The following is a 19,417-nucleotide window of genomic DNA, read 5'->3' as shown; positions in this document are numbered from 1 at the left end:
ATATATATGCATCATGGTTCCCACTCTTATTAACTCACTCAATCACTCTCGCTCACTAACCCACACCATAACTCAATCCCTCCATCACTTAGTCCATCATTCCAACAACCACACCACACCATCATAGATGGATGCTCAAACTCTCTATTCATCATTCACACACTATGGGCTGATTCATCCACTTTTCCATCCACTCTACACAATCCTGGATGAATGTACATTCACCATGAATACACGATCAAGTAGGTATATAATGTATGCTAAGAATCTGATCATTTGTAAGAGGTAATCTTAACATACACAAGTTTACACTTTAATATTAGTAGTGTAGTACCTTTGTGATAATAATAATTAATCAATCAATCAAACACAAAGTAATACTACAAAACAAAACAACAATTATAATAATATTTATTAATAATAATAATGGTATCCAGAATTATTATCAATACATTATTGATAGTTGCTTCATTGGCCGTGGCTAATGCAGCATTACAATGTGTACCTATCCTTGGAGGAAAGTCGGAATTCTGTCCAAACCTTCCTTTGGCAGTATGTGCCGAGAAGAAGATGGATATAAGTTGGTTCACCGAGCGATCGTATACCTATGCCAAGGCAGCTTTCAACGCATCGATCAGCTGTCCCCTCGATGATGCGAGCCCATATATGACACAGTCAGAGTTCTGCTCAAACTATCAACCATGCAACACAAACAGAGACTGTCTGCCACGATGCTACAGTTCATGTTCAAGATGCTTCGACTCTGACACTTGTGACGCAGGTGTATCAGTCGGATTCCTTACTGAGAAATCAGATACTGCTTGCTTTAATCCAGGTCAGAGCTCACCAAAGAAGGCTGCACCTGCTCCAGAAGTTGCCAAACCATCAGCTCCAGAGGTTGTTGAAGAGGCTCCTGCTCCAGCTGCTGAACCAGCAGCACCAGCTGCTGAACCAGCAGCACCAGCTGCACCTGCACCTGCTGCTGATGAACCTTCTACCCCAGCTACCAAGCCAGAGACTCCAAAGACACCAACTGAGGATGTTGACGAGGAGACTCCAGCTCCAAAGTCTGAGACTCCAAAGACACCAGCTCCAAAATCAGATACACCAAAGACTCCAGCTCCATCAACTTCAAGCGAGGATGAGCCCACTGAACCACCTACCAAGAGGCCAACAATCAAGCCCACTCCCAAACCAACTAGACCACCAAAGAGAGATAGCTCAGAGGTATCACCATCTGACACAAAGAAGCCATCTGGAAAGCCAGCCAGAAAGCCAACACCAGAGGAAACTACATTTGGTCGTGTGCCATCCATCTTTGATGATGAGAGCTCGAGTATTGATGACAAATCTGCCGCCTCCACAGTCTCGACCTCGATCGTCTTGATTGCTGGATTGGTAGTGATCGTAGCATCACTTCTGTAATAACACGACTCAATGTCACCGCTGATTGTCATTCGTTGCAATAAACGTTGTAATGTCTGGTCGTTTCGTTTAAAGAGTTTATACAATATATTGATTGAGTAAGTGAGGACTGTGGCTAACTCTGGTATACTGTTGGGATACCTGATGGATTGTCATCTTTCTCGAGTTCCACAAATGATGTTGAGCTGGGTGCCTCTGGAATGCTGTTGTATTGCTCACGGCGACCATTTGAGGATGATGAAGGCCCGTCAATATCATCATCGTCGTCATCCTCAGCCATCGAGTCGCTAGCCAACAATGATCGCTTGTCCGAATCCTTGGAGTCGTGGATTGATGTGTCATAGACAATGGCGCCATACTTTGAGCGACCAAAGCCTAGGTTATGGATTGTGTTCTGATCGAATATCAGTGAAGTGGACATTGACTGCTCCAGCAGGATCGACTCGGCTTCGTCATCAGAGTCCATCTTCTTCTCGCCATGTCTTCCCTTTGTAGCGTAGTATAGGAAGTGATTGATGTACTCGAGCGCAGTGTCGCGATAATGCAGCACGATGGTGATGATCACATGCGTCAAGAAGATGCAGCCAACAATGATGATGAAGTACTGCTCGATCTCTGGCCACGCGTCGCTGTCCAGGTAGATGCAGCAGATGAACAGGAGAATCAACGAGGTCAGCTCCAGCTTGTTGTCGCCCTCGCCAATAAATGGCTCGTACTTGAGTTGAAGGATAACTGATGCCAGTGTGATGATGACAAAACAGAGAGATCTTGTCTCGGACTCAGTGTCCATCGACGACACGATCACAACCACCAGACGCCTGATCAGAAGCAACACGTCCCAGGCATAGCGATTGTGTTTGTACTTGCGAGTGAACACTCCATAGATGCGTCGCGTGTATGGCTCGTTGAACTTGTCGCGATTGATCACCAGCAGCACTCCTAGCAACAGAGGAAGACCGAGAACGAGCGTGAATAGCGTCCAGCTGACGACGTAGGCCACGCGGTATTGGTGGCCGGCACAGACGATCGCTGGGTTGGCCACGAGCACGGGTGGCGACGAAGTGCCAATCTGCGTGCAAAAGATCATCACAAAGACCGCTGACGCCACGGGCGAATAGACATTGAGCACTACCTTCATCAATGCGCTGTACTGTCTGCTGGCAAAGCTGCTGTTGGCATCCATTCCGCGCTCGCTCATGGATTCAGACGACTCATGTTGGTTGTGTGCGGTGGGTGGGCGGAAGCGATAGTAGGCGATGAGCACCAGCGTGGACATGAGCAGGAGGAATGAGAGGAACACGGGTGAGAGCAGTGTGGCGTAGTGCAGCTGGTAGAATGTGTAGGGTCCGGGGCAGAAGGTATTTGTGTCGATCTGCATGTTGAGAATGGAGAAGATGCTAAAGTCCACGGTGCGCGCCATAATGATGAGCGTTTGGGCAAAGTAGATGACAATGGTCATCAGGCCCGACGATGAGTCTGACTGCTGCGCCCAGAATGTGAGCATTAGGCCGGCCACAAGAGGAACGAACACGACGTAGTTTGAACTCTGATCGCAGTGTACGCAGCTGCCTCCCCACTGGTAGTAGCTCTCCGTCTCGTTGCACACGGCACACAGCACACCCGATGTGTGTGGCGCGCACGTGTTGTTGGACAGGCAGTTCTCCGGTGTTGGGCAATGATATATGTTGCGCGGGTACTCGTTGACGTCGTACCAGTAACCGTGGCGTGGCTCGACGTTGGTGCCGCCCTGGCAATAGGCCACAGTAGGACAGGTGATGCAGCGCTCGCCGTCAAAGCCGTAGGAGCCGGGCAAACAGACAGTGCACATGGTCTCGGACACTGTGGGCTCGGAGCCTGGCGTGCAACCGGCGATCGTTGACTGACTGGCTAGGTACGGTCTGAGTGTTGGGTCGTTGCTGAGGAACACGGGGTACACCTGCGTGCCAATCTTGCCTGTAAGTGTCACGTTGTCAAAGTCTGCGTAGCCGTTGATAACTGAGCTAAGGTCGATGGTATCACCACTGATCTGCAGGTAGAACCTTGTGCATTGGCTCCGAGAACGCCACGACCTGGTTGAGGTTATCAAGGACGGCGACACGGCCGCTGAACTGCGTGATGTTGGAGACAATGTTGATGGGGAAAGGGCTCATCAGCTGGAGATAAGTGGGCGGCGTGGCCATCACGGGGCCGTAAGTGGCATTGTTGTTTGTGAACACCGGCACGTCAATGAATGTTGGCACGTTCGTCGTGTAGAAAATGACGCCGCCGCCCTCCACGGCTATGTTGTCAAAGTATTGTCCGCCATAGAGAGTGAGTGTGGCGTTGTCGCCAGCCGCGATGACACCGCCCATCTCGGCACGATTTCCAGACATTGTGCAGTTGGTGAGGGTTGTGGACGAGCTCGGTCCAATATACACGCAGCCACCCTTGTTACTGACGATATTGTTGGTGAAGATGGACGAGTAGACGGACGCAGTGGCGCCCATCTGCTGATTGATCACGGCGCCACTCACCGCCTGATTAGCTGCGAATGAAACATTCACGATCGTGAGATATGAGTTGCCCTGCTGGCTAAAGATTGAGTCCATGTTGTAGTTGTACTGACCGCCCGTCACCTCGACGAAAGACATGGGCGTAAGCTTGATGAAGGTACCACTATTGTTGAGCACGTTGATCTGATTTAGGTCGATGACAGTCAGAGCCAGGTAGTGGATGGTGGACGCGCCGTGCTGGCTGAACGTGCAGCTCGTTACTGACACGCGACACTCCTGGTACAGGTAGATGTAGTCCTCCGCTGGGCTCTTCTCGATCTCGCTAAATGTGCTGTCAGTCAGCAACACGGTGGACTGCGTAGCCCAGATTCCACCGACCGTGCGGGTGATGGACGACGCGGCCATGTTGACATTGCTGTAGAACAGGTAGAACATGTAGTTGCCTGTGCTGTTCTCGATCGTCAGGTCATTGAACTCCATGCTGCTCTCTGATGCCGAGATAATGGCGCCAAAGCTAGACACTGTGGACACGTCGCGAATGTACAGCGTGTTGATGTTGACGTTGGAGTTCTCCATGACAAAGAGCGCTGTGCCCGACGTCGCGGTCGAGTCTGTGATCGAGCCGTCCGTGATGTTGACGATGGAGTTTTGGCTGACGAATATGTTGGCGCCGGGGCCGTCGAAAGTCATGTAGTTGTGATCGAACGATGATGACACCATGTATACATTGCTGTTGATCACACACAGCGCGCAGTTACTGTGTTGCGTCAATGTGTTGTTGCGGAATGCCACGTAATCGGATCGCGAGAACTGGACTGAACAGAGTGATGTAGATGCGCGTGATGTACCCACGAATGTTGTGTTGTGGATGTCGACTGCATTGGTCTGATCGACAAACAATGAGTATGTGTTGTCGGTGAACTGAGAGTTCGCGATGGTCAGGGCTTGGAACGAGTCGAATCCGAGCACATTGACCGCGGGCGTCGACTGCTGAGACGTCGAAGTTGAGCAGTTGTTGATGGTGCACTGCACGAGATTGAGCACAGTGTTGCTGGGACCGCGCAGGAGAATCGCACCAAGGTTGGCTGAGTCGACATTGTTTGAAAAGATGCAGTTGGTGAATGTCACATTGGTCGTGCCCTCAACAAAGAGCGCACCGCCTCCAGGTGATCGTGCCGACGCATAGGTGTTGGTGATGGTGATGCCCTGCACGCTCACCTTTGTGGGCTGGCTCGGGGCCACTTGAAAGGCCGACAGCAGCCACTGTCCGTGCAGCACCGTGTTGGTGGGGTCGCCACTCACTGATTGAATGTTCAAATCTGTCTGAAGCAGAGGCGTTGCCATCGACAGACCACAATAGACGCCGGGCTGAAGGTGTATAGTGTAGCCTGGCGTGGTCCATTGTAGCGCTGTGCCCAGTGTGCTGAAGGGCGCGTTTATTGCGCCCGTGCCCTGCTTGTCCGATCCCTTTGCAACGTCCACGTACACATCTTGGCTCAACAAGTCCGACGTGGTAAGTGGTACACGTCTGACGACAACAGACGATATCTGATAGTATGATGATGGAGATGATGATCCTGTTGTGCTGGTGCAGATATTGCGGCCACTTGTGCCAGTCGTGCTACCAACAAACTCTGCAGCGAATGTTAGAGTATGAGTGTAGCCGTTGGCGCCAGATGATGTGATGTTGATGTAGTCCAAGAGATTGATGCGTTGTAGGTCACCATAGACTACGCTGCCAATTGAGACGTAGACGACAGTGTCGTCGACCAGTACCTTCATCGACGAGAATGTCTCGGCCTGCAGCACACTTGACGACACAAGGTACTCCAGGATGAATGTCTGTTTGGACGTGTCGATGTCAAACAGTGTGAACGTCTGGGAAAGTGTCATCATGACACCCGGCAACGCTGGGAACAGTGCATAATAATAGCCCATCAATTGATATTTCGATGAGCCACATTGATCATCCGTGCAGAATACTACAGGTTCATCGCCTAATTTGGTAATAGTAGTTGTTGATAGTGATGTTGATGTTGACGGGGTGGAGTGTGATAAAGGTTGTGATTGTGATTGTGATTTTGTGTATTTATCACTGTATATATTGAGTTGATTATCATCAATATTATTATTATGATCGGAAGCAATTGTTGTGTATAATGATTGTCGCAACTTTTGTTGAGAAGCTGGCGAAAGTGTTGCCGTTGATATTTGCCATGGTGATGCCAGTCCATTAGCAACATTATAAAAGCCCCAATCTCCTATGATAGGGCTTTCAGTAACTACATAACATGATTGATTGGTAAGTTGTTTATGTTAGTTAGATATCGCGAAACAGGTAAGGTATGAAAAGTAAGAAGGGTATGAAGATGGAACCTCCTCCCCTTCTCCTAGCTCCCCAAACTCCCCTCGCCATCACGGGTCTGATTGACTGATGGGCTGCCTATTTAGTACCTACCTGAACAAGATGGCTGGGCATTTGATGTATATGATAGTAATAGAATTTGTAGTAGTAGTAGTAGTAGAATTACTGACGAACTATAGTTTGCCATTGTATTGTATATTACAATGTTGTATTGTTGATGTTGGTTGTGATGTGTAGGAGGTCGCTCTCAGTCTCGCTCTCTCGTTGGGATTGATACTAGTATCTTCCCTTATGTCCACTCTACTAAATCACTCACCCAACTTTAAAGTATATTATAAGATAAGATATATATATAGATAGAGATATTATTATACGAAATATTTAAAGAAACTTCAACAACAATGTAATCAGGTGTCAACGATCATATCAATACCAAACATTGTTGTGGATGGTCCTGGGATCACCAAAAAACAATCATATCATTTTTGCACTGTTTTGTCTTGTGCACAACAAAACTGATTGTTTTTTACACATCTTAATCAGATTTTACACTACAATACCGCAAATCTTCTTTTAACTATTTAGATACCATAGTAATAATAGTAATAATAATAATGCTCCAACAACAATGAGTTATCATCATCAACATCATCATTGAACAAAGTTACGGAAGATACTTCAATCAATCATTCAATTCAATTCAATTCATATTGATATATCAATCAACATTCCCGCTACATTGTATTGAGGTACTGATCGATCGAACAAAGTGATGCATAGATGGATAGATGGATAGATGGATGGGATGGTTGGATTGATTGATTGATCGATTAATGACTGTAAGACGGTCCTCTCCTCCCCACGTGTTCAACCATCCAACCAACCAACCAACTACTACTGTACTTGGCAATGATGTACATCATCCATGTTTGTTTGTTCTAAGTACTTGTAACCCAATAGTTGTTGTTGCAGTTGTGGTTGTTGGTGTAACAATGTCATTGCATTCCTTCCAACAGACAGACAGAAAGACAGACAGGCATGACATTGTGGAACTCGTGCACCAACCTCCTGAATGGATGCTGTATGCAATAACTTGTAGACTCTCTACACTTATTCTGACAATCAATGATAATAACAACTGGTAGCAGCAGCAGCAGCAGTAGTGTGGGGACACGGTTACACTTGCGGAAACATAATCAACCTACGATGATCGATACAGGTATATTAGTTGGTAGTAAGTTCTAAACAACAACAACTGACTGCAGTAGTTGCAACCGCATACATGACATACACGCACATTTGTTATAGTAAAACAGCATCTTTAGGACAGTTGCCAATTGGCGGACATCAACAGGTATACAATACGAGCGACAGGGGAGGGAGACTGTCGTCTACAACAGGCGAATCGACGCAGTAATAATGTAGATTGGGCATACTATTAATTCAATTCATATTCACTTACAACGGCAGAGTGTTTGCTAAAGAGACACTTTGTTGTTGGTTGTTGTGGAAGTGGCGTCGTCCGATGTGAGATAAGGTAAGAAGGTAAGGGTAAATAAGGTGAGAGAGGAGTGTGTCCGGCGATCTCTCTCTATCCACATCTCACCCACACGTCATAGCCAAGTAGCCAGCCAAGCCAATATATCTAGATACGTTGCGCAAGTGATAAACTCAAGCGTTGCAGTAGCAGCACAGCAGCAACAACAATTCAAGTGCAATGGAGTCAAGTCAAGTCAAGGCAGTGTTCCATATGATTGGAAGCCATCGATCACAGTCATCCTCATTCACTCACTCACCCACATGTCTGTCTTTCCGTACGTCCGTCCGTCCATCCGTCTGTCTGTCCACACATTACCACGGTGGGGTGTTTGTACGCCGCCAGTGTGTTGGCTGGCGGATGGCAACACACCAACACACACACACTCACCAACTCAATTCCCCGCGCCAATATGTTGGAGAGAGATCACTCATCCCACGGACAGACAAGGGGTGACAAGGGTAAACCGACCAATCACTATTTTATACACGGCATTAATTCCAGCCGTCAGTCGGCGACTAGTACGACACCCCTGGCAACGCGTGTCCGCCCGGCTGTCAATCTCAGATACAGACAGCCTGCGACGCGACAACGACCGTTCTGATGATGACGGGGTAAGTAGTTGATGGTTGGTTGGTTGGTTGGATGGTTGGGTGTTGTTGGCGACAGTGATGTAATTAATTAGTCTTATTTACTCACTCACTTACTTACTTACAGACACACCACTACCACCACCGCTGACAGATTAGGGTAGTATGTGCACCTCCGACCGCGCTACATCTCCACATACCGCCATTCACTCACTCATTAGACACACAACCCGGTAAGTTGGTCGCCACAACCAACACATCCAATCCACCCCGCCGCCGACTCTCCTCCTCCTTTCTTTGCTCTGGTTATGAAGCAGAATGGCATGCCAGTCGTCACTTGGATAGTTATCTTCTTCCAACTCCAATAACATTGCAATCCTAAAACACAAGTGCACTACACCACCTTGCACCTGGCGCCCTCCTATCAAGCCAGTAGACAGCAATCTCATTATCATCTTAATCTTCATCCTCATCTTCAACAACAACAACAACTACTACAACTACAACAACAGATAATATTATATACAATCTAAAGATAATCTTTGGTACCCTCTTAAGCCTCTTCTGTCCGTCGCTGCCGCAGTCGCCATCCGTAGACCACAATCACTCTGCCGGCAAACATCCAAACAAACAAACACACAATGGACAGACCATTCCAATGCAAACATACGCTAAGGGACAACACAAGGTGCACAATCAACTTTAGAAACAAGCAGAATCGATCAAAGCATCACAATGCACCGCACGAATGCATCGAGAACTGCCAGCAGTGCATTTCCAAGCGCATCAGGACGACAATCCAGACGATCGACTACCGCAAGGACAACGACAAGTACATCAACTGCATCCACGTCCACTGCGACACCAACTCCAACTACATCCACAAGAATCAGAAGGCCCGACACATCCACAGTCGAAAGCTGCACTCTTGTCTGCGCGAGCGAGACGCAGGCGTCGACGTGGACTGCGTCGGCTGTCGCGAGGTCTACAAAGTGAACCAAACAAGAGAGACCAAGATAGAAGCACCGCACACCACGCACACTCCCAAGGGTAGCTTGAGCAACAGTAGCAGTGGCAGCAGCATTGGTAGCAGTAGTGGAAGCATCAATGGAAGCATCAATGGAAGCAGCATCAATAATGGAAATATTGGCACGATCTGCGCCAACAACAACAACAATGGACCTCTTGTCAGAGCTGGCATGTCTGGAGTCCTGCCCACCAAGCTACTGCCAGCCAGCAGTCAGATGCAGGCGCATCGCCCTCCCATTTATACGGCCATGATGCATCAGAAGATTGATCTGCCACCCATCGCAGACATGGTCCCCAACAACATCTTGGACAACTTTGATTCGATCAGGGAGATGATCAAGTCCAAGGACTCATCCATCAGTTCACTTCGATCAAGTCTGGAACGATCTGGTTTCGTCAATGATGCCATGGTCAACTTTAGTCCAATAGATAGTAGTAGTAATAGTGGCAGCAGTAGTAGTAGTAGCAGCAGTAGCAGTAGTAATGGTGGTAGCAATAGTAATAGTAGTGGCAGCAGCAGTAGTAGTATTAGTAATAATGGCAATAATAGTGGTAGTGGTGGTAGCCATAGTAGCAGTAGTAGCAGTGGCAGTAGCAGTAGTAGTGGTGGCAACAACAGTGAAGAGAGGCTATCGAATGCAATTCTGAGAGAGTGGAGAACCAGCTATTTGAGAAGGAAGAACAACTTCCAATATAGTGTACCTGGTTATGGTATGTATCTCAAGTGACACCATTGTGTATGATGTCGCTCTCTACCTCATTCATTCGTAATCAAGTTTACTAATATTCATTCATTCAATCAACTTAGACCAACAACAACAACGAAAGAGTGGATTCGATATATTGCAAGCGGCTATTGAGTTGGAAGTCGATTCACAACTGATGCATTCCAATTTCTAGTATCCCAGTCAGCCATTGCGTTGCCATCCTTTACTACCTTTTTCCTCCTCCTCCTCCTCTCCTCATTCATTCAACTTTACCTCATCATTCAATCATTCAATCAATCAATCCGACTTCAACTAATAATTAAACTTTATATAGTCGTTGACTTTAAATTATCTTTATCTCTTTGCTTGTCTTGGCTTTTGAAAGATGTAGAATGGACTCATGCATCGGGGTTCGCAATTTGATAAATATCTGTTCACGTTCATTCATTCAGGTGTCACGAATCCAACTATTCCATTTAACATTCTTTCTTGTTCATGGACTTCATCATCATTGTACAATGCTAATGTTTGATGATATAACATAATCTATACTCTTGATATATATTTATATATACATAACCAATAGTTGATATATACTTGTACAAGAATGATATCAACTACTACTGTACTATTACAACAACAACAACAACAACAACAACAACAACAACAACAACATATTTATAGAGGAGATAGAAGATCATACTTTAGAAATATGTTGTCAATAACAAATATGTACTTGATGTTTATTGGATTGATCGTAATGATCACTATGTTACCTGTACAAACCAAAGCCGACTCATTGACTACTGCATTATATAATGGATATGCACTAATAGGTGCTAATCCCAACTCAAAGATACCATTTGTAACATTCTTAACAAAGAACAATGTTAGTCTGTATGTTATCTCTCTCCCTCATACCCTTACCCTTGACCTTGCCCTAACATTCAATCAATCAATCTTGATCTAGTCCATACTCTATCAACAATCCATATACTATTACACAGGTGTTCAGTTCACCTTCAAAGAAGTACGGTTCGACAGTGGACATTGGACCAGCTTCAACAGGTCTGCCACCAATCACAAAGAGGGATACAATGATTATTGGCGCAATTGGTTCACCAAGTGACAATGCTGTCTATATATTCAACTTGGACGAATGCGCAAGTTCAAAGAAGGAGTGTGATGAGATCATCACTTTCCTACCTCCACCAAACAACACCAATGCTCACAACAAGAAAAACAACATCATCAATCCCGATAAGCCAAACGTCACTGGACAGGACGACTGCCAAATAGGCAACATCATTGCCGTTGGCTACAACTTTGTCGTCAGCTCATGTCAGAACAACCTACTCGATGGCACGAACAAGTACTCTCCACTAGTCTTCTGTTTCCTTGATGTAAGCATCTGACACCCTGCACCAGCATCGTCATGTTGACCTCATTACTAACAATCATACCAATCAACATATCTAGCTCGAGAAGAAAGCTGACAACTGTTCAGAGATAGCTTATTGGGATGATAATATCAATCCTTGTCAGCCTGCGCGTGGACAGATGTATGTGACGGGCATTGATACGGATGGAACATTGGTCACGTTATCATATTGTGCCGTATGCATGCAGCCCAAGAACTCGACACATCTTGGTGTACAATACGTCAGTGCATTCGTCGTCCTGAATGTAACCAATCCACATCACATCGTCCAACTCTCAGAAGTGTACAATACCAACAGGACAAAGTAAGTGGACCATGCCCATCCATTCAATGACTCAATCACTCACACGATCACTCTCTAGGTCCTGCCCATCATCAATATCGATCAATGAGGAATGGATTGTGATTGGTTACGACGAGGAATCAAGCGCAGACATATTTATTAGCGACGACATTACATTGACGAACTACACGTACTTTGATTCGGTTGGTGGCAACAGCTCCAACTTTGACAACTTTGGATCGATCGTGCAGATCAGCGACAACATATTGGTGGTGTCGGCGCCCGGCTCGCCAGCCAGCGAACAGCCTGCATTCATCTCGTTCTACGAGCTGTTCCAGGCCAATGGCAGCTCGGTGCGTATCGACACCCTCGCCTCGATCCCCAACCTCAACTACCGCTCGATGTACGACTATGGCTACTATTTCACGTTCAACGCACAGGAGCTGTTCCTCGTGTCGATCGATGAGATGCTCGTCAACTACGCGTTTGACGTGTACACCGTCTGTCCAGTCGGCCAGGAATGGTACTCGGTCGGTAGCGTATGCCGCACGTGTCCGCCCGGCCAGTACAAGTCGGTGAGCAACCCGTCATCCAACAGCTCGTTTGAGCTCTGTTACCCGTGCCCCTCGGGCTACTATACTGGCAACAACATGGGCATCTCTTCGACAGAGGAGTGCCAGTCTTTCTACCCTGCGTGTACACACGAGCAGTACTGCCCAGACGGCACAGTGTGGCCCGTTGACAGTGTTGCTGTCAACTACACGTCACTGTCGGTGCCCAACCCGATCCAGACCGACCAGCTGGACTTTGAGAGCACGTTCTACAACTCCTACCCGTGGTTCCTGGTCATCCTGGGCATCTCGCTCATCTTCACGATCAGTGTGTGCACTCCATGGCCGCGCTACGCCAACTTCCAATCTCGGCTGATACGCAACTTGTTGCGCGTCAACTTCTACGACCTGACAGGCGAGGCGCACATCAAGGAGGAAGACTACTTGGAGCGCACCTCCAACCGCCCGATCGGCATCAACAACGACACGCGTGGCATGGGAGTCTACGTGCGCAAGAAGCGAATGGTCGTCGTGCCACAAAAGGCCGTCGAGAGCTTCTGCACGTACTTCTTCCTGTTTATGCTGTTCCTGATGATCCTGTTCATGTTCCAGTTCCAGAGCGTCAATCAGAACCTCAGCATCGAGCTGCGATCGTATGGTCAGGTGTCGACCGACCCCAACCTGGCCGACCGTTACAACGAGATCCAGTACCTCAAGATCGTCGACAGCAGTCCGATGCGCGTCACAATCGACCTGTACGGCTACACGGGCAACTGCAGCATCGATGAGCTGAACCTCGTGCTGACCGGCTGCCAGACACCCAACTACATGGGCGAGTGCAAGTACATGGTTGCCTCACAGGTGCTCCAGTATTACTCCAACGTATCAAAGATCGAGGACAATGCCACAGTATGCCAATTCCAAGTGTCAATTGCCAAGGGTGCAGAGTTTGGAGATGAGTCATCCTATTCATTCCAGATCACACCGCTGCTCAACTACTTCTACGCACAACGTATCGTCTACAATGTGTCCACACTCAATGATGACACGGACATCAACACTGGCAACTCCTATGTTTCCGGAGTCATCCAACCTCTCGAAGACACCATCCTTCGTCCATCTGCATCAATATCTTTGTTATCAATGGTACGTATCCGTCCATCCATCTGGGATCATTCCAATCACTACTAACATTCAATCAATCAATCAAATAGATAACATTCATGACAAAGTGTAATGTACATTCATCGAATAATGACTTTACACTGGTGCGACCAATGGTGGAGAAGTGCGTGTTTGATCGACAGAGCTACAAGGACTACAGCTTCATATCGAACGCCACGTCTTATTTGGAGCCCGACCAATTCCACGACTCGCCAGCCTCGTTCACATTCCGTGTCGATGTTGAAAAGAGTGTATTCTTCCGTTATGTTACATCATCACATACTGTATCATTCGGTCAAATCGTCACGGTGGTCATGTTTGCCATGCTAGATATCTTCTGGCTGATACAAGTGATTGTACCATGCGTACAACTGATCGTCGGTCTATTCGAAGGTGCTCTCAAGAACAACAAGAGAAAGCTATACGAAGAGATTGGTGATAGAGACAGTGCAATGGATAAGCTAAAGAAGGGTGCTCCATCTTCAGCATCCTCATCATCTTCATCATCACCATTATTATCGATGAATTAGATTAGAACCTTTGGACCTCGACTAATGTTGTAAATAAATAATGAAGACTGGACAGCAGTTAATCAGCTGATCAGTTGAGTTGTAATCTGGGTCAAACTAAACTCAATCCATTCGATCGAGTGATTGGATGCTCAATAAGATCCTTGATGGCGCGATGGGAACTTAAATCCAGTTCGACCAATGGGTTTGATGATTGAGTGTGCAAACCTCACATTCTAATGATTTAAAGTGATTGGGGCAAACTCTTGGGGTAACCTCTGGCAATAACAACATCATGTGACAACACAAAAGCCAACTCATTCATTGGTCCTTTGTTTGTGATCGGATCCATTTTTTTATTTATGTAATGTTACCGGTTGAAGGTGTGAGATTTGAGCTGGACCATGCATTCCCTGGTTGGGAATGGGCACACGTACCTTAATGGTTGCTAATTCCATCAACACCCACCCAATCTCAGGATCCAAAGGTTAAACCAAACTCTGAATCGAATGATGAAAACCACTCATCACAACCCAACATAAGCTCGCAAGAAATTATCTTGTAGTTTTTGATTAGTGTCGTGTATGAATGACTTGGAATTTAGTGAGGAAATTGATGAGAGAGGAATACTGACAACTTTGAAACTCAAGTTGCGCTCATACCTTTTCACTCAAATTCATCAGGTGACCAACCCGACACTCTGATGCATCAGAGAGAGCTGAGTGATTGGCTATCGAATTGTGTTTTGAGTTGGGTTGATGGGAGTGATAGTGCGTGCTTCTGTGTTGCTGGTGCTGACACGACCTTGTGCAGGGGTAATTGATGATGATGGTATCATATTAGTTGTCGGACAGTCATTCATTCATTCAAACACAAACTCAAACATAAACAAATAATAACTAATTAACTTACCTAAACTAACTATTCATACATATTAATAATGATGAACTTATATAACCCTGATAGTGTCACTGACAATGACAAGACATCAGTGATGACTGATTTGTGCCATTCATACATGCATCCACAGTATGAGTCCAACATTGCACCATTCTTGGCCAACTTCTTTAAGGACCGACATGACTTGGCTTCGTCATTCCAACTCTCAGAGCCAGAGCCAACATCATCATCATCGTCTTCGTCGTCAATGTCCACCACCACCACAACACCAACAGCATCCAACTTCCTAATGATGACCCAATCGGCCATGTTATTAAACAGTGCCGAGAGCTCACCAATCATGGGCAGCAACATTTACGACTCTGCCATGCCATCACCAAACCAACGACAGCAATGCAGTTTTAACTACCCAATGGCTGAACAACAGTACTATGTCCAGCCTGTCATCTGTCACACAAGCTTCCATCAATATGAACCAACAACAATACCATATGTATGAACAACAACAGCAACAACAACAACTGATGGCACAACAACAACTTATGTCACCAGAGGCACAACTGATCAACATCAACTTGGACGCTGCCATGTCCCAAGAAGACTTTTGTGAGATGGGTACCGAGTTGAGCCCATTGAGCTATGACAGCTCACCTCGCCAAATATACTACTCTGATGCCTCAACGGACGAGTGTTCTTCTCAGTCCTCTGAGCCAGAGCAAATGTCAGAGTCAGAGCCAGAGTCCGAGGCCGAGGCCGAGATCGAGGTGAAGCAGGAAGCTATTCACGTGCCCAGAAAGAAGACCACCAACAAGTCTATTGTTGTGAAGAAGGAGAATACTGCGTCGAGAAAGAAGAAGGCAGTGCCCACCGCAAAGTCTGAGAAGACCAAGGTGGCCGAGAACCGCAGTGATAAGGAGATGCGCATCAGCTTGGTCAGATACCCCAAGGTGATCATCCAAAAGGGCTGTGGCAGATTCGTCTTCAAGATCAAGGGCAAGGCCAACCCCAAGAACCTTAAGCTGATGACTGTTGTCAACCAGCAGCTCCACTTTGAGTTGGACGCCGGCATGTCCTCGGTCAAGGAAGACGGTGTCTCCACCCAAGACCCAACCTTCTCTCGCTTCCTCAACAACTCGGACGCCAAGAGCTTCACGACCACCACCTACGTCTACGACACTCGTACCATGACCCAACTGTGCCACATCGTATCGCCAACGATCAGGTTCTACTACAACACCAACGATCTACCCGCGCCCAAGATCGAGGACATTAAGTCAGTCGCTGTCAAGGGTAACAAGACCGAGCTGCGCATCGTCCTCGACCGTCTAAAGATGGGCACGACCAAGATGTTCACGTTGTTTGTCAACTACTTTGACGAGACAAATAAGATTAGAGTTGCCAAGGTGGTGGACCAGAAGAACATCCAACAGGGCAAGGATGACAGTGACTGTGCACTGTTTGAACTTGACAACATGTACCTCAACGACAAGTATCGTCTGTACGCCGCATACACCTACAACCCTGCCAACGACAACAAGAAGAGGTCCAATAAGGACGAGGCAACCAAGGGCAAGGGAAAGAAGGCCAAGGCCCCAGCCAAGGCCAAAAAGGTTCAGGAGGAGAAGGATGACAAGAAAAAGAATGCCAACTACAAGGAGAAGAACTGTATCCGCTATGAGGGCGAGCTGGACAGTTTGGTTGGCAAGTACTGGGTCGACTTGTGGACCAAGCCCGTCAATGCCAAGGAGGACCTTGAGGTGAGATGGCAATCACTTAACCTCTCCAAGTCTGACGTCTCCTGTGTCGAGTCATCGTCAGTACAACCACCAATCCGTGTGGCAGCACCAACCGTTAAGCCAACACGTAGCGTTCCAGTCTCAATCAAGTCTGGATCAAACCACTACCAAACTGTAGAGTCTGCACCAATGCAGTCCTACATCCATCATGCCACTGCCATGTGTTAAGATAACTTGTAAATAAACTTGAACTCAAACTCATACCAAACTCAAACTAAGGACTGGATGATTGGTTAATGAAGACGCGTAACGCACTCCTTTTATTCAAAGGATTGCCAACAGCAAGTAAATGGATGATTGATGATTGATGGATGGATGGATGATCTTAGAGATTGGATGTCTCTATTTGTCTGTAGAGGATGTACACAAGATCGTTCTCGTGCAGAGTTGTCGTGGCAGGTGGACATGTGAAGACATAAGGATTTGGTGCGCCGGTGATCTCTTTGCATCGATACAGTCCCAAAGCCAAGATGTTCTTTTGAACAAGTCCTTCGAATAGCTCTCCGTATGTCCTTCCCTAATGGTTTGTATTAGAGTATGAGTGAGTATGGAGGTGATTGATTGATCGTGATCAACTTTGACTTACGTGGAATTGGTTTGGCACCTTGATTTGATTGAGTAGGCAGTCTTGGTAGTATTGATGAAGACTGACAAGACTGCTACTCTTGGACATGGTGGGCGTGACGTTGGTCTTGAGGAAGCTTCTGTTTCGATGATTGTGATTGATGTTTAGATGACTGTTGTTGAGGCTATGATTGTGACTGTTGTGTCCACTGTTGTTGTTGTTGTTTGAAGCACCAGCAGCACCTGGTGTAGACTCATCACCAGAGTGATCATCTCCATAACTATCGTATCTTGAACCATATTCATAAGAGTCATCAGAGTAGTCGTCGTCATATCTCGATGTGATCTTCTTGTGATAGCGCTTGATGCCATTGACTCCGAGCACCAACTCGGACGCCACATCCAACAGGAACTCATTGTGATTTGCCTGGCAGAGCAGTGAGTCGAGTGTTGTGAGCGTCATGACCTTGCCCGAGGCAAAGTCACTGGTGATGTAGTACTTGGGCTTCTCAAGCTCCTCGTCATCGCGATTGATCTTGCGTCTGGTGTTCTGGCTCATCTGTGACTTGGTGCTCTTGGTCGATATGAATCGGATATTGGGCTCGTGCACCAACTCCACGGTAACCAGCGAGTTGTTGGTCGAGTTGACCAGCATCTCGTTGACCTCGAGGTAGGCCATGATTGTAGCCGAGTCCAGCTGCACGCTAGTCTCTGACGTGACGGATGAAGCGTTCTTGTTGCTGTATGGGTCGGACAGAATGATGATCTTGGAGGCGAGGTGCACGCGACACATCTCCAGATCCTTGCGCTCGAGTGGCGAGCCCTTGATATAGTGGATGTCCTCAATGTCGTCCCACTCGCTCATGTCCGGCTCCTCGGGATGCAATATTACAATGGTGGGCGGCAGTAGCTCACGGTCCTCCTTCTGGTTCTTGATGTAGTGGAAGCGATTGAGGTTCTCGGCGATGTGCTTCTGGCGTAGACCACGCAGGAACAGGTCGATGCGGTTCACTGAGCCGCAGATGATGATGTGCTCCTTCCAGTTGTCCTGGGGCAACTCCTCCTTGTCGTACAGGTCGTCGTTGTCCAGGTTCTGATGCTTCTCGATCGATCTGATGATGGGCTCCAACTCCTCGACGATCTCCTCCAAATGCGACTTCTTCGAGTCGACAGACTCGATCACATTGCACAAGAAGTCCTCCCAGTTGTTGTCAAACTCTGTCCTGCATAGCTCGAGCAATGGGTTTGGTCGAGGCTCCTCCAGTGCCTCAATTTCTGAAGGGTCGACGCTGGCCAATAGGTCTTGGCTTGGTTGATTGAATACTGTTGGACGTGGTGAGGCTGAGGGACTGCTTGTATTGGGCAGGTCCTCCATCTCAACCTGCGTGGGAGAGTAGGTCGATGTGAAGAAATGACGGCCTTCATGCAAGAATGTCTCGTCCTGTAGTTCCTGAGAGCGACCAACTTCATCAGGCGCGAACAGACGATTGAAGAGTGTGGAGAAGTGTGATGAACCCTTGTCCTCCTGCTCCATCTTCCTAATGATCGAAGGAATGTTGGGCTTGAACACTGGGGCCGTTGGACTGTGCGCGATGATTACCAGGTGCATGGAGCTCTTGAGTATCGTGGAGAATGGGGGATGGATGGTGAAGCGCGACTTGCCATGCGAGTCATGGTGAGCGGCTGCCGTGGGCAGCGACGAGGATGATGCGTGCGGGTTGGGTGCCTGATCGCCATCGTCGCCCTCATCAATGATGCCCAGCACCAGTGCCTTTGCGCCCGAGTACATTGTTGTGGTGACAAAGCCAAGTGTTTCGCCAACCATTGATATGGGCACTGGTATCTTGTAAATTGAGTTGACACTGCCACTGACGTACTCTGCGATCCACTTCTCTTCCTCATTCGACTCTGGTTGTCTACTCGTGAACAAGTTGCACACCATCGTTCCAAAGCCTGGGCACAACGTGCTCTGCACCAATATACCATTCCTAAAGTCCTCAATACACATCACATGATTGACATTTGATGATATCTTCTTCTGTTGATGTCGCCCACCATGAGTGA

General features: G+C 47.3%; 6 protein-coding genes across 6 annotated transcripts; 4 read left to right on the top strand and 2 right to left on the bottom strand.

Moving 5' to 3' along the window:
• Positions 1-426: 426 nt before the first annotated feature.
• SAMD00019534_020140 (hypothetical protein) lies at positions 427-1,425 on the top strand (the record flags this gene model as incomplete). Its single annotated transcript, XM_012902605.1, has 1 exon — positions 427-1,425. The coding sequence occupies one exon, from the start codon at positions 427-429 to the stop codon at positions 1,423-1,425; it is 999 nt and encodes a 332-aa protein (XP_012758059.1).
• A 2,015-nt stretch (positions 1,426-3,440) lies between these two features.
• On the bottom strand, positions 3,441-6,194 carry SAMD00019534_020130 (hypothetical protein; the record flags this gene model as incomplete). The annotated part of the gene is made up of 3 exons (XM_012902604.1): positions 3,441-5,494; positions 5,543-5,953; positions 6,149-6,194. Coding segments are annotated over 3 exons (2,511 nt in total), but the record flags the coding sequence as incomplete, so codon positions are not given.
• Positions 6,195-9,050: 2,856 nt separating this feature from the next.
• On the top strand, positions 9,051-10,338 carry SAMD00019534_020120 (hypothetical protein; the record flags this gene model as incomplete). The annotated part of the gene is made up of 2 exons (XM_012902603.1): positions 9,051-10,149; positions 10,247-10,338. 2 exons carry the CDS (start codon positions 9,051-9,053, stop codon positions 10,336-10,338), a joined length of 1,191 nt encoding a protein of 396 aa, XP_012758057.1.
• Positions 10,339-10,752: 414 nt separating this feature from the next.
• Positions 10,753-14,114, top strand: SAMD00019534_020110 (hypothetical protein; the record flags this gene model as incomplete). The annotated part of the gene is made up of 5 exons (XM_012902602.1): positions 10,753-11,042; positions 11,116-11,548; positions 11,625-11,890; positions 11,949-13,566; positions 13,635-14,114. 5 exons carry the CDS (start codon positions 10,753-10,755, stop codon positions 14,112-14,114), a joined length of 3,087 nt encoding a protein of 1,028 aa, XP_012758056.1.
• A 1,370-nt stretch (positions 14,115-15,484) lies between these two features.
• Positions 15,485-16,957, top strand: SAMD00019534_020100 (hypothetical protein; the record flags this gene model as incomplete). Its single annotated transcript, XM_012902601.1, has 1 exon — positions 15,485-16,957. The coding sequence occupies one exon, from the start codon at positions 15,485-15,487 to the stop codon at positions 16,955-16,957; it is 1,473 nt and encodes a 490-aa protein (XP_012758055.1).
• Positions 16,958-17,120: 163 nt separating this feature from the next.
• On the bottom strand, positions 17,121-19,391 carry SAMD00019534_020090 (hypothetical protein; the record flags this gene model as incomplete). Its single annotated transcript, XM_012902600.1, has 2 exons — positions 17,121-17,306; positions 17,376-19,391. Coding segments are annotated over 2 exons (2,202 nt in total), but the record flags the coding sequence as incomplete, so codon positions are not given.
• Between the last annotated feature and the right edge of the window lie 26 nt (positions 19,392-19,417).

This window comes from Acytostelium subglobosum (genome assembly GCF_000787575.1).
Source record: "Acytostelium subglobosum LB1 DNA, scaffold: scaffold3, whole genome shotgun sequence".
Taxonomy (NCBI): Eukaryota; Evosea; class Eumycetozoa; order Acytosteliales; family Acytosteliaceae; genus Acytostelium; species Acytostelium subglobosum.
Note: the sequence above shows the minus strand (reverse complement) of the source record. Positions and strands in the feature narration are given on the sequence as shown.